Source organism: Lates calcarifer, linkage group LG15 (genome assembly GCF_001640805.2).
Source record: "Lates calcarifer isolate ASB-BC8 linkage group LG15, TLL_Latcal_v3, whole genome shotgun sequence".
Classification (NCBI taxonomy): domain Eukaryota; kingdom Metazoa; phylum Chordata; class Actinopteri; family Centropomidae; genus Lates; species Lates calcarifer.
Window position 1 is genome coordinate 6,206,014 of NC_066847.1, and position 14,379 is coordinate 6,220,392.

A 14,379-nucleotide genomic window follows, 5' to 3' on the forward strand; every position below is an offset into this window, starting at 1 on the left:
ACACACACCACACACACACACACACACACACACACATATATATATATATATATATATATATATATATATATATATATATATATACAGTAGATAATTTATTAAATGTCATGGTGCTTTGTCGCAATTTAAATATCCTCTGTCCATTGTTTTTCTCTTACTGTTTGCATTAACAGGTGCATCAGAGTGGGGAAGAACACACTGTCAAAATCAATACTGTATCACTTTGACTGAGGGAGAAATAACAGCCGAGGCTGGACTCTGTGTTGTGATACCGTGCTCTTTTACTACTGATTATAGATTTAAACCCCAAAATATAGTTTGGTACAAATGTGAACCGACTAAAGAAAGATGTGGTGACTCTGACATTATATTCCACACTAATAATATAAAGATTCAGCCTGAGTTTAAGGGACGGGTGTCTCTGCTGGAGCCTGATGTGAGTCAGAAGAACTGCAGCATCATCATCAATAACCTGAAGGAGTCAGACTCTGGATCATATCAACTCAGAGTTAATGGTGTCCAGTTTGTGAGGAGAGAGGGATTTACATACTTTCCAAGAGCAACCCTGTCTATTAAAGGTATGAAGAGCTACACCAAATATATCAAGTGCACCGGTGTGTTTACAGTCTTAATGGGACATTAAGTAATGTGTGTGGGCCATCAGCAGGAACTGCAGCAGGTCGTACTGGTTGCCCTAATGAAATGTATCAGATTTATTTTTGGACACATTTAAGTGAATGATGAACTTCAGGGTGCTCACCTGATTCCATTCATGGACTGATCTCCCATCAGGTCTGAGTCAGAAGCCCACAGTGATGGTTCCTCCTCTGACAGAGGGACAGCAGACCACACTGATCTGCACTGCTCCTGGTCTCTGCTCTGGATCTGATCCTGAAATCACCTGGATGTGGAGAGGAGCAGGAGAGAAGAACTCCCCCATCACAGGAAACATCACAACCAATCAGGGACGAACCTCAACTCTGACCTTTAACCCTTCAGCTGAACACCACAGCACAGAGGTCACCTGTAAGGTCAGCTTCAGAGGAGACATGACCACAGAGGAGACAGTGACTCTGAATGTGACCTGTGAGTATGGCACTTTACTCTCTCACATTTCTTATTTATTTTGCTAGATTCTAGTTTATAATTTTGTGATAAGTGATAACTTGTTAATACAGACCACAATGGCTGTTTCAGAAATAAAATACAATATTTTTGTTTTGAAAATGTTATGAGTTTGTGGTATGCATCATTTGTAAGTGACTCACTGCCAAAAATGTGGTTATATAGTGAATTAAATCATTATCACCTCCACAGTCATACTAACTGTATGATGTTGTTTCTAACAGCTGATGTTGTGCAACATCATGGACCCAGTACATTTCTTCCCTGGACCATCGCTGGTGTATCTCTCAGTGTGAATGTCCTCTGCATTATCTGCATACTGTTCCTGTGGTATGTCTCTTCTTCTGTATTGTTTTGATGGCTCTTTTAATGCAATGGAGACTTTCAGACAACTAATAATGAGTCACTGTTTCCTCTCTCCACAGGAACTCAAGAAAAAAGGTGAAACCAAATCAGGAGGACAGAACTTACATGTCACTGCAGAAAACAGACAGGTCTCTAGAGTATGATGTTATTGCCCAGTCTCTAAAATAACAAGTCTTTACAGGACTCTGGGATGTCTTTCAGACAGCTTCATTGACAGATTTCTGGAATTACATGGTTCAACAAAGTAGTAGTAGTATTTTCATACCATGTGAGTGCATTTACGACTGACATCTTGAATCATTCTTCAACATGTAGTATTTTATGAATATGATTTTCTGGAGTGGTTAAAATGTTCCCCCATTGTACTTTATATTTTTGTATTGTGCAGCATGCTCTTTTTACTTCTTGCTTGCATAATAAACCTTGAATTATGCAGAACAAGTCAACTGAGGATACATTCTTTAGCTAGGCCTTGTTCCTGTTCATTTGACACATACATTTACACTTTAGAGAGGCAGACTTACAGTACAATGCCACACCAACAAACTAGGCCTACAGAAAATGCAGCTTAGTGCATCTACTCTTTGGGTGACAAGACAAGGCTTAGAAATATACACCAAATTAGAAGTATTGTAAAAGGAGGAGTTCAGTTCAGAGTAGAGACACTCGGGAGAAATCAATGTGGAGAGAAGAGACAGAAAGAGGTAAAACATATTTCATACAAAGATTGATTCTTCCTTAATATAATAAGATAAATGTTTCCCATATCTCTGGTTTTACTTACAAAGTAACATCGACTGTGGTGGGGAAACTTTGGGCTGCTCAGGGTGGGGTAGAGGAGATCATAGATATGTATTGTGTTGGCGCTGTTGTTTAGCAGTTGTAATGAGAAATAACAACATAGTACCTTGTCAAAAAGATGTCAAAAACTGCTTCAAATTTAAATAAATAAATGAATATTAATTCCAGATAGTCAGATCTCTGGGTAAAGTAGTAGCCAAAGTTATTATCCTGTTTACAGAATAGCTGAATGTAAACATCTTTTATTCAAATTTGTGCTGTGTTTGCTGTTTACTGTACTTTTATTGTAGTTCTTTCTGAAAGAAAGAATCCTGCAGAGGGAGAGACTGACCATCTGAACCATTGAATCAGGATGTTTATTTTCATCTGGGCGACTCTGTTCTTCTTTGTGAGAGGCAACAACGCTGGCACAGGTAGAGAATGTAACTTTAATATAACTTATCATGGTTGAAATATTTATGTTTTGAAGCTGCTGAAAACACTTTCAACATTAAAATGTAAATATTTTTGAAAAATAAATGTTCATTCAATCTCCACATATAAGTATTTTTTATTCCCCTGTTTTGTACATAGTTGAAACTGGGTTTATCCACAACATATTTTTATTACCTGTGATAGATTTTTCTTACATATCATTTAAATTTTGAAGAAGGAATCACTCACCAAATATATGGAAAAAAAGTTAAATGCTTGATATATAAATAATATAATTGTATCTATAATCAGAGAGGATTCTGATAATGTAACTGACCGAGATAATATTTAACATCAACCTCATACATCAGTGAACAGACATAATGGTTTAATGCAGCTGACAACAGGTTAAATGTGTAGATAGCTTTTAGTAAAGTATTCTTTCTTCATCAGTGATCTCTTCATGTCTCATCAAAATCTAAACATTTTATTTATCTTTTTAAAACTTGTCTCTTTTTCCCTCTCTTCATTAACAGCTTCCTTTCCTGGAGGAAAACAACACTGCACACAGAATAATTACTGTGTCACTCTGACTGAAGGAGAAATATCAGCAGAGACTGGACTCTGTGTTGTTTTACAGTGTTCTTTCACTACTGCTGCTGATTTTAAAGTTGAAAGTGTAATTTGGTTCAAATGTGATCCACCTGAACGAAAATGTGATAAATCTGACACACCAATATTTAACTCCAGAACCAATGAAAATGTTGAGCCTGACTTTAGAGGACGAGTGTCTCTGTTGGAGCCTGACCTGAGTCACAACAACTGCAGCATCATCATTAATGACCTGAAAACATCAGACTCTGGATTATATCAACTCAGAGTTGGTGGTACTTATAAAGGGAAGGAGGATGGCTTCACATTTGAGTCTAAAGCAAATGTTACTGTTACAGGTATACACAGACACAGCAAATACCTTATGTACAGTGATGGTGTTAATTGTTAAAATTACAGTATAATGTGCACCAACATGTTTGGCTTTATAGAGTATCATAGAGCTGGTCCATCCAAATTACACTGAAGCATCTTTTCACTCTCACAGCTGCATTGAGTCACACAGACAGTTTTGTTTTTATGTGCTGAAATTTTTAGGTAGTTAAGTGTGAGGTTTCCGCTACCACTGCAACACAGAAGATGACGATGACGCAATAGATCTTAACAGCAAGGTCTCAAGCCGCTCAAAATAATACACAGGGTTTCTATTGAAGCTGTTTACTACCAAAGAAATAGTCTCTGTGAAAACTGACAGAATGGGTTTTTTGTGTAATTTGCATGAACTAAACCTTTAACAAGGAAAAATGTTTGGTCTTTTAGTGAAATAACAGTGACAGAACTTTTGTCCTTCCACAAATATTCCTGCTATACTTAAGACTTTATCATCCATACAAAATGCTTAACAAAATAGATAATTATTTTCATTTGAAACTATCTCCAGACTGATTCCACTCATTGACTAACTCCTTGTTCTTTTTATATTTGATCTCCTATCAGGTCTGATTTAGAAGCCCACAGTGATGGTTCCTCCTCTGACAGAGGGACAGCAGACCACACTGACCTGCACTGCTCCTGGTCTCTGCTCTGGATCTGATCCTGAAATCACCTGGATGTGGAGCGGAGCAGGAGAGAAGAACTCCACCCATCACAGGAAACATCACAGCCAATCAGGGACGAACCTCAACTCTGACCTTTAATCCTTCAGCTGAACACCACAGCCCAGAGGTCACCTGTAAGGTCCGTTTTAAAGGGCCTGTGACTACAAAGGAGACAGTGACTCTGAATGTGACCTGTGAGTACAGAACATAGTGCACATTATTAACTAAATACTTTCCCAGCTCATTGATGATTTCCTCAAGTTTCAGAACTTCAGCATCTTGAAAACAGTTTATCTGGTCTTGAAGTTTTTCTTAAACTGAGAGTTTTTTGTCTGATTTATATTTTCACAGATGTGAAGGATTTGAAAATCAGTGGAAATACAGCTGTGAGGATGGGTGATGCTTTGAATCTAACTTGTAGTGTCGATAGTTTCCCTGCATCTGATATCACATGGACTAAATCTGGCTCTGACAAAATCCTGCCTGCAGTGCAAAAACACAGTGGATCAGTCTCTCTTATCATTCAAGATGTGACAGTAAATGATTTTGGACAGTACAACTGTACAGCAAAACATCTGGGCAACACCCTGGTGGAAAAGGTTGATGTAACATTATGTGAGTAAATGTTCATTATCAGATATTTTCATTATCAGAGGGTCTTATCAATTTAATTTTAGTAGATTTCAGACTCTAATCAACATAATCCTTTTATGAAAGTTGCCTTAATCGTATTGAGACATTTTCAAGGCTTCCAGGTGGTTTCAGCCTCAAAGTGGAGCCACATATTTAGGTTAATAAGGGAGTGTTTTGTCAGACAAGCTTTAATTTCTTGTCCTACAGATGTGGAGAAACCTGTAATCACTGGAATGACAACTGTTCAGGAGGGCGATGCTCTACATCTGACCTGCAGTGTTGACAGTTCCCATCCATCTGATATTACATGGACTAAACTTGGTTCCAACAAAAACCTGCAAAAAGAAACCAAAGTCATCCTGCACAAAGATGCTGGAATAGCCTCTCTCTTCATCTCTAATGTCACAGCAGAACATTCTGGACAGTACATCTGTACAGCAAAACATGAGATCATAAATGTGACCGTACAATCTGAAGTAACTGTGACCTGTAAGTAAACTGAACTAGTCTCCATGTTCATTTTATTTTACTGTATGTTCACTCTAACTTTTATAGAAACAGCAGGTAACTTGTGTAGTTAACACAGTGAGTGTGCAGCATAAACATAACACTTGGAACAGTTATACAATCTACATCATGTCACTTCTTATGGCAGATCATCATGGACTGAGTGTGGCTCCTTTCTTGACTGTTGCTGTTATATCTCTCATTGTGAATGTTGCCTTCATAATCTACTTTGTGTTCCTTTGGTGAGTTGCTACATCTTCATTTTATGTTCTGAAGTCTGTGTTGATGCACTGGAGACTTTTATACAACAAATCATGACCCAGCCACTCTTCTCTCTCTCACCACAGTAACTCAAGGAAGAAGGTGAAACCAAATGAAGAGGACAGAACTTACATGTCACTGCAGAAAACAGACACATCACCAGTGTACGATGTTATTGGGCAGCCTCTGAACTGATAAATGTGTCTTTATAGAGCAGCTGTGACTCGGGAGGTAGAGCGGTTCACCCACCAACCAGAAGGCCAGTGGTTCGATCCCCGGCTCCTCCAGTCTCTTTACTGAAGTATTGTTGGGCAACATACTGAAACCCAATTACCTCTGATGTATCATCAATGTGTGTGCGCGCGCGTGTGTGTGTGTGTTAGAGCACTTCATATGTATAGAGGAAGTGCTGAGTGAATGTCAGGTGTACTGTAAAGCGCTTTAAGTGGTCAGTACTAGAAAAGCACTATATAAGTGCAGTCTGTTATCATTCAGCTCCACCCTTTAAATTAACATTCAACATAACATTTTCATATTTTTTCCATCTTAACTGTATTACTGATAAATGCTTTGGTAATTAATAGACAATTTACAGAAATAATATTGTTCTGTTTTATTTTAAAGTAAAGTCAATGCTCACTGAATAGGTGGTTTGTACTTTTTACTTTGTGTTGCACTTAGAGTAACAAGCATAGTTGTCATCAACTCAAGTTATTGTACTCACACTGGTTCACTGTGTCCACCACAGTCTCCCTACTTAGCTGAGTGTGTGTGTTTTTGTATGTGTGTATGTTTGTGTACACAATGATGTCAAATAAGGTGACGCATGAGCTGTCAACAGTCAAACTGTGTGACTCTTTGCACTTTGACCTCTCTGTAGTGACTGTATAGTGATTGATTGTGACAGAATTTGACAGAATGACACTGACACAGTGGCACCCCTAAGTTATGCTTAAAGTTAAAGGAAGCTGTGTAACTTAAAGGAAGTTACAGAGACACTGAGAATAGATGGAGCAGTATCTGCAGATATTGTAGAATGTAAATCATAATAAACACTAAAAATACAGGTTTGCATCTTTCTAGGAGGCTGCATCAAGTTAAATCAAGTTAAAGTTTTTCTGTAACTGTAATATGGATTAGAAGCAGAAGTTTCCAGTGCAGTGAAAAACATATGTTCTGGTGTATATGTACTGTATACATACATACATACATACATACATAAGGACATAAGGAAGCTTTATTGTCACTGTAGTACCTTCAACAAAATTTGGTACATACATACAGCGTCATTGTAGACACATAGATACAGTGCAATCAATGAAATACAGTAAAACAGAGATAATAAACACATACATAGAACAAAATTCAACAGCCCTCTAAGTAGTAACGACTGGTAACAAACTTGTTTTGAGACATATTACTAAACCATACTAGTATGCCTGCTGTATTTATACTCTCTATAGTGCAGTATCTGAAGACACACAAAACCTCCTAAGGTGACAGAGGAAGTGAAGACCTTGCTGAACTTTTCAGTTTGTAATCAGCATATTTTGTATCCCAACCTCCTGTCATCAACTCTTTTAATCAAATTAGGCTTCAAGAAACTGCTGTGTCGTGCATTTACTCTTGTTTTTCTCAAGATGGCAAAACTGATACAGATACTTCCCCTATCTGAATTTTCACAACTTCCTTGTGATAAGACACAGTGCGGCGAAACTGCGTGCCAAAATAAAAGAAGTAAAAAAGAAAGAATCAAGTGTAAATGTAGAGTGGAGACACTTAGTAGAGATCACTAAGGAGAGAAGGAACAGAAAGAGGTAAAACTTATTTTGTTAATATTTTTAAAACTGTTTAAAAAAAAAGATTGATTCATCTTTAACATAATCAACAAAGTAATATGGACTCTGGTTTGGGAACTTTGAGATGCTCAGGAACTGCTGTTTAGCATCACCCTCTGGTTCAGTTTCATCAGCTGCGTTTGCTTTGTGTTCATTGTAGTTTTTGTCTGAAAAAAAGAATCCTGCAGAGGGAGAGACTGACCGTCTGAACCATTGGATCAGGATGTTTATTTTCATCTGGGCGACTCTGTTCTTCTTTGTGAGAGGCAACAACGCTGGCACAGGTAGAGTATGTGACTTGTAGATAGTTAAAACTGGGATTATCCACAACATCAATTAATTATATGAAATCGATTGTTCCTACATATATACCTGGGATAGATTTTTCTTAAATATCAGTTACATGTAAATGAAACAATAATTCATCAAATATATGAAAACTAACAAAGGCTGAATAGTTGATATAGTAATAATATAATTGTATCTACAATAAGAGAGGATTTAGTACTTAATATTAACCTCATACATCAGTGAACAGACATAATAGTTTAATGCAGCTGACAACAGGTTAAATGTGTAGATAGCTTTTCGTAAAGTAATCTTTCTTCATCAGTGATCTCTTCATGTCTCATCAAAATCTAAACATTTTATTTGTCTTTTTAAAGCTTGTCTCTTTTTCTCTCTCTTCATTAACAGCTTCCTTTTATGGAGGAAAACAACACTGCACACAAAATAATTACTGTGTCACTCTGACTGAAGGAGAAATATCAGCAGAGACTCGACTCCCTGTTGTTTTACAGTGTTCTTTCACTACTGCTGCTGATTTTGATGTTAAGAGTGTGATTTGGTACAAATGTGATCCATTTAAACAAAGGTGTGATTTACCTGACAAACAAATATTTAGCTCCAGTAACAACAGAAATATTCAGTCTGGGTTTAGAGGACGAGTGTCTCTGTTGGAGCCTGATGTGAGTCAGAAGAATTGCGGCATCATCATCAGTGGCGTGAGGGAGTCAGACGCTGGGTCATATCAACTCAGAGTTGGTGGTTTCCTGAATGGGGTGAAGACTGGCTTCACATTTGAGTCTAAAGCAAATATTACTGTTACAGGTATGAACAGCCATAGCAAATACGTTACATACAGTGACATACATCATCCTGGGTTACTTGGGTACTGTTAGACAATAAATAAAATACTCATAATGCCATGATCATGTTGTTACCATTTTATACAATAACATTATCCAAAGCACAATACATTATGGAGCAATTACGGTTCCCAAAAGTTTGCTTACATTCCTATTTTCCCTGGCTTTTAACACGCAGCATTTGACAATACTATTCAGAAACTGTACACTTCCCAAACTAGGTTATTGCAAATTAAGTGGCCACAAAATGTACAATATAAACTACACTACTTGAGCATTTATAAACTCTACATGATGTTATTTCTTATGATAGATCCTGCGCAACATTGTGGGCCTTGCAGTACAGGCCTTCCCTGGGCCATTGCTGGTGTATCTCTCATTGTGAACATCGTCTACACAGTCTGTGTGGTCTTCCTTTGGTATGTCACTACATCAGTATAATATATTTTAAAGACCCTGTTAATGCAACACATCATGGTTTACTCTCTTGTTTTTTTTCTCTGAAGGGACGCAAATAAAAAGCTGAAAGCAAATCAAGAGGAGAGATGTTATGTGCCACTGCAGAAAACAGACTCATCACCAGTGTATGACGTTATTGGTGAACCTCTAAACTAGCAAATGTGTCTTGAGTCGTGTGACTTTCTGACAGCTTCTCTGAATTATTCCATGCACTGAAATGCATAAATTGTGGACCAAAAAAAATCTTGTTCAAGCTCATGTACCATCATTTATTTTATATGAATGTCAGCAGTACTTCAACCAAGACAAGACAAAGAAAGTAATTTTTTTCTTCCATAGATCACTTTTCAAGCAAGAGGCCTAAAAATGCTATGCAGATTTACAGGTTTATGAAACTGAGGGGCAATGACAGCACATAATCAGCATTATAGACAGCTGCATGAAAAAAAGCTGCCATCAATTTTTATATAAAGAACATAAAACAAGTAAAATTCACAATAAAAGAAAACAAAAGGAGTAGAATAAGAAATTAGATATGTACAAGCCATCTCTCAATAAAAAAGCATAAGTTAGCATTGTTATGTAATTTATAGGATCTAGACTGATTTAAATGTTTTATTTATTGATTTATAGTTTGTATTGTACAGTATACTATTTTCCTCTGCCTACATTAAATTTATCTTATTTATGCAGATGATGTCAACTACGCACTGAGGAGAACTGTTGCTGTTAAAATCAAATTTGACTTTTTTAAAAATAATATTAATAATAATACTTTATTGATCCTTGACAGGAAATTGCTTTGTTACAGCAGCAGCACACTATCACCAAATGTAAATTAAGATAAAAATTAAAAGGGACAAGTGTAATCACGAAGAAAGAAAAACAAGAGCAAAACAAGAGCCATACAAAATATACAGAATATCAGTATCTAGCCGTGCACAGGATATTGTACGTAAACGGATATTTGTCAAGAAATATTGCACCTATTAATATTGCGAATGTCTGGTGATTATTGGTTAAAAACTCTGATGGCTGCTGGTAGGAAGGGCTGCATTTCGTCCTGCACTGAGGAGGTATCAGTGGCTGAAGGTGCTCTCCCGAAACAACCTAAGGTTGTGTAGCGGGTGAGAGTCATTATCCAGGATGCTCTTCAGTTTCCTGAGCATCCTTACCTCAGCTGCCTGCTGAACTGAGTCTAACTAGCCCGAATGATGGAGCTCGCTTGACCAGTCCAGCTTGCTGTCCATCTGCACTCCCTGGTACCTGCAGCTGGAAACAACCTCCACCTCAGGAGCTTGCTTTGGATTCTTTCTGCTTTCTGCACTGTGTAAGTTAATTCATGAATAAAAACTATTTGTGGGATTAATATTTAACAGCATCGTCCTTTTACGTCAGCGTCAAAAACTTTTGTACAGTACGACTGGGCGGGCCTTAGGCTTTGATTGGACTATCACGTGATCAGTCTTCTGAAGGTAGCAGCAGGTGAAAATGTTACCTGTTGATTAGTCATTCGTAGCTCTGGCTGGTCTGGAGTCTGTAGAAGGAAGCCGCTGTGGCTTTTTATCAAAAGTTTGAAAGTTTGAAACCGTAAAATTGTCATATTTACCATATTGCTAATTGCTAATAGCGCGTTTGTAAGATTAGTGCTGTTGGTTAACGAGCAGTGATAGCCTTCGAAGCTAACTTGTGTGTAAACACAGGTCAGCGATGTTGACAGGAGCGAGTCGGACACTGGGATATCTTGGCCAAAACATTATGGAGCCTCTGCGTTGGAGGACTTCACGTCCAGTGGGATATAAAACTAAACGTTTGTTGGTCACTTTGCCAACATGAAGAACAGGTCGTCCTCATATCCTGGTAGGTGAGACGGAGCACCTCCACCCTGTCTCTATGCTCTGTGGCTTTCCTGATGTTAAATTGTGCAGTCTTGACTGTAGAAAAACATAAATATGTGTTGATGCTGCAGAGAGCTGAAATGCAGTAAAGAAGATAGTATTGAAATATTCAAGCTATACCTCAAAACTGTATTTTAATACCTGAGTAAATGTGCTCAGTTACTTCCTGCCACCAAACAGTTGTCAAGCCACATCTTTGGTCATGTATGATTTCTGATCATTTGTGAGCTCCAGTATACAGAAATCTGATATTAGTATTCATGTGATGCTGAACTGTGCAATACACAAACAAGCCGTATATTCTATAGATGTATGTAACTGTATATTTTAATTTTTTTTTTTTTTTTAATTTTTTTTTTTTTAACCCCTGCAGTTGTCAGTATGATAATACTTGTGTATGTTTTGATTGTACTTCAAATTTAAAAAAGTAGTACCAGTAGGATACTTACCACATTTTGTGCTATTGTTAAAGATCTTGCTCCATATTTTTTCTCATACCACATCACTGCTTGAATTAAACAATTTTCCCTTTGTCCTAATAATGAAAATCAGCATTTTACTACTTAATTTAATCCCATTCTTGCATCCTGCACATTTTTGTCATGGTTCAATGTTTTGAACCTAAGTTTAAATGTTTAAATGAATCAACACTACAGTGTACCACTTTGGCCTACACCATCAACTGGTATTGCACAAGAAGTAAAACACAAATACAGTACACAGAAGTGCTTCTTAAAAGGCCGCATGCAGTTCAGATTGAGGAAATGGTGAGAGTAGATATGTTTTATTTAGGTATTATAAAGTTACCTTATTAATACATAACTATTTTGAAACATGCTGATTTTTACCAGTAGCACAGATCATTTCCTGCAGTGCACAGTGTGTGTTGTGCATTGTTGAAGAGGTTTAAAAATAAGCTATACTGCATTTGACATATATTCATTCATTATTAAAACTTCAAAAACAAACAGTCATGTAAGAAACCACATGAGGAAAAGTTCCCAGTTCATGTACTGGTTTGTTGGTTTCTCAAGATAGCAAGATTAAAAAAAAAAAAAAAAAAAAAAAAAATCACAGATTTACAAGACTTCCCTTTTTGGAAAGTTTCACATTACTTCACAGCCATGTAGATAATCTTAACAAAAACAAGTAAACAAAATGGTTTTCTTTTATTTCATTACTCAATGATGAAGGTGCAAATTTGTAAATAGAAACAATATACATATTGTGATATTATGGCACATTATCTAACTGTATAAAGGCCAGTCAGTCTCAGTAAAAGGAGAAATGTTGCTAAGCAATGAGCGGGGAAACTTCCTGAAACCGTGCTGTTGCACAAACAGGGAAGAAACAGAAAAGTGAGGAAAGAAAGAGTCAGTTCAGAGTAGAGACACTCAGCAGAGATCACTGCAGAGAGAACAGGACAGAAAGAGGTAAAATACAAGTTTTAAATAATACTTAGCATATTTTTTTTTTTACTTTGAAGGATTATGTTATGTGAACAACACTTTTCCACTTTCCTGGCTTTCTGGTAAAGTAAGAGTGGACTGTGCTGGAGTGTGGTCAATCATTTACTGCATCAACTGTAATAAGTGCAGATGACTCAAAGCTGGAACATGGCAGGGATTATAGATATTTACTGTTTCAGAGCTGCTGTTGTAAAGATTATTGTAGTTAAATTTATTCATACAGGAACGTACAGGAAAGTGCTTTATACCTCTGGGTAAAGTGTGTTACTCTTGCAATTAAGGAATCAGTTAACATGCAACATCCTGTTTTAAGATGCTGATGTTGACTGTGAGGTTTACTTTGGTTCAGTTTCTGCATGTTTACTGCATTTTTTTAGTGTAAAGTTTGTCCTGTGGAGGAAGAGAGTGGCTGTCTGAAACATCAGATCAGGATGTTTGTTCTCATCTGGGCGACTCTGCTTTTCTCTGGGAGAAGCAGCAGTGCCTATACAGGTATTCACCCTTTTTATTGTAATCTTGTTTTAATACCAAAATTAAAGATATGAACAAAATAGTTAGCAATAGCTCACCATGATAAGTATCTGTTATAAATGTCTTCCTGAGAAGCTTCCTGATTACAAGTATGTCATGGTGTTTTGTTACAATTTAAATCTCTGCTGTCCCTGTGTTTCTCTTACTGTTTGTGTTAACAGGTGCATCAGAGTGGGGAAGAAGATCCTGTCAAAGTTATTATTACTGTATCACTCTGCCTGAAGGAGAAATAACAGCCGAGGCTGGACTCTGTGTTGTGATACCGTGCTCTTTCACTACTGCTTATGGATTTAAACCCCAAAATATGGTTTGGTTCAAATGTGAACCAACTAAACAACAATGTGATGATTCAGACATGATATTCCACTCAGATAAGAACATAAAGATTCAGCCTGAGTTTAGAGGACGAGTGTCTCTGTTGGAGCCTGATGTGAGTCAGAAGAACTGCAGCATCATCATCAATGACCTGAAGGAGTCAGACTCTGGATCATATCAACTCAGAGTTAATGGGGACTGGTATGGGAGTGCAGACAGAGTTACATACTCTACAAGAGCAACTGTGTCCATTCAAGGTATGAAGAGCAACAACAAATATCTGAACTGCACTGACTTACGGTGTATTTACTGTCTTAATGGGACATTAAGTAATGTTTGACATTTGCTGACATCTGTGGGTAATCAGCAGGAACTGCAGCAGCTCCTACTGGCTGCCACACTTAAATGTTTAACAAAGTATCTGATTATTTTAGCCCAAATGTATGTGATTTCATTCACGGACTGATCTCCCATCAGGTCTGAGTCAGAAGCCCACAGTGATGGTTCCTCCTCTGACAGAGGGACAGCAGACCACACTGACCTGCACTGCTCCTGGTCTCTGCTCTGGATCTGATCCTAAAATCACCTGGATGTGGAGAGGAGCAGGAGAGAAGAACTCCCCCATCACAGGAAACATCACAACCAATCAGGGACAGACCTCAACTTTGACCTTTAATCCTTCAGCTGAACACCACGGCACCAATCTCACCTGTAAGGTCCGTTTTAAATGGGCCGTGATTACAAAGGAGACCGTGACTCTGAATGTGACCTGTGAGTACAGAACATACTGCACATTATTAACAAAATACTCTCCCAGCTCAATGATGATGTCCTCAAGTTTCAAGTTTCAGAACTTCAGTAGTGAGGTGAAACTTTTGGACCGTATCTTGAAAACAGTTTATCTGGTCTTGAAGTTTTGAACTCATTAAAAAGTGAATAGTTTTTCTTAAACTGAGAATTTTTTG

At 37.5% G+C, this 14,379-nt stretch overlaps 3 protein-coding genes across 3 annotated transcripts in view; all 3 read left to right on the forward strand.

Annotated features, from left to right (window-relative positions):
* mag (myelin associated glycoprotein) overlaps nt 1-14,379 on the forward strand; it is a 54,275-nt gene that overhangs the window by 23,951 nt on the left and 15,945 nt on the right. The gene's annotated exons all lie outside the window — the stretch shown is intronic.
* Nucleotides 4,357-6,400, forward strand: LOC108899418 (pregnancy-specific beta-1-glycoprotein 1). Its single transcript, XM_051075900.1, has 5 exons — nt 4,357-4,549; nt 4,707-4,970; nt 5,196-5,477; nt 5,644-5,737; nt 5,843-6,400. The coding sequence occupies exons 2-5, from the start codon at nt 4,748-4,750 to the stop codon at nt 5,949-5,951; spliced, it is 708 nt and encodes a 235-aa protein (XP_050931857.1). The 5' UTR covers nt 4,357-4,549; nt 4,707-4,747; the 3' UTR covers nt 5,952-6,400.
* Nucleotides 7,433-9,654, forward strand: LOC108899402 (uncharacterized). Its single transcript, XM_051075901.1, has 5 exons — nt 7,433-7,573; nt 7,755-7,878; nt 8,291-8,704; nt 9,056-9,161; nt 9,249-9,654. Exons 2-5 carry the CDS (start codon nt 7,818-7,820, stop codon nt 9,355-9,357), a joined length of 690 nt encoding a protein of 229 aa, XP_050931858.1. The 5' UTR covers nt 7,433-7,573; nt 7,755-7,817; the 3' UTR covers nt 9,358-9,654.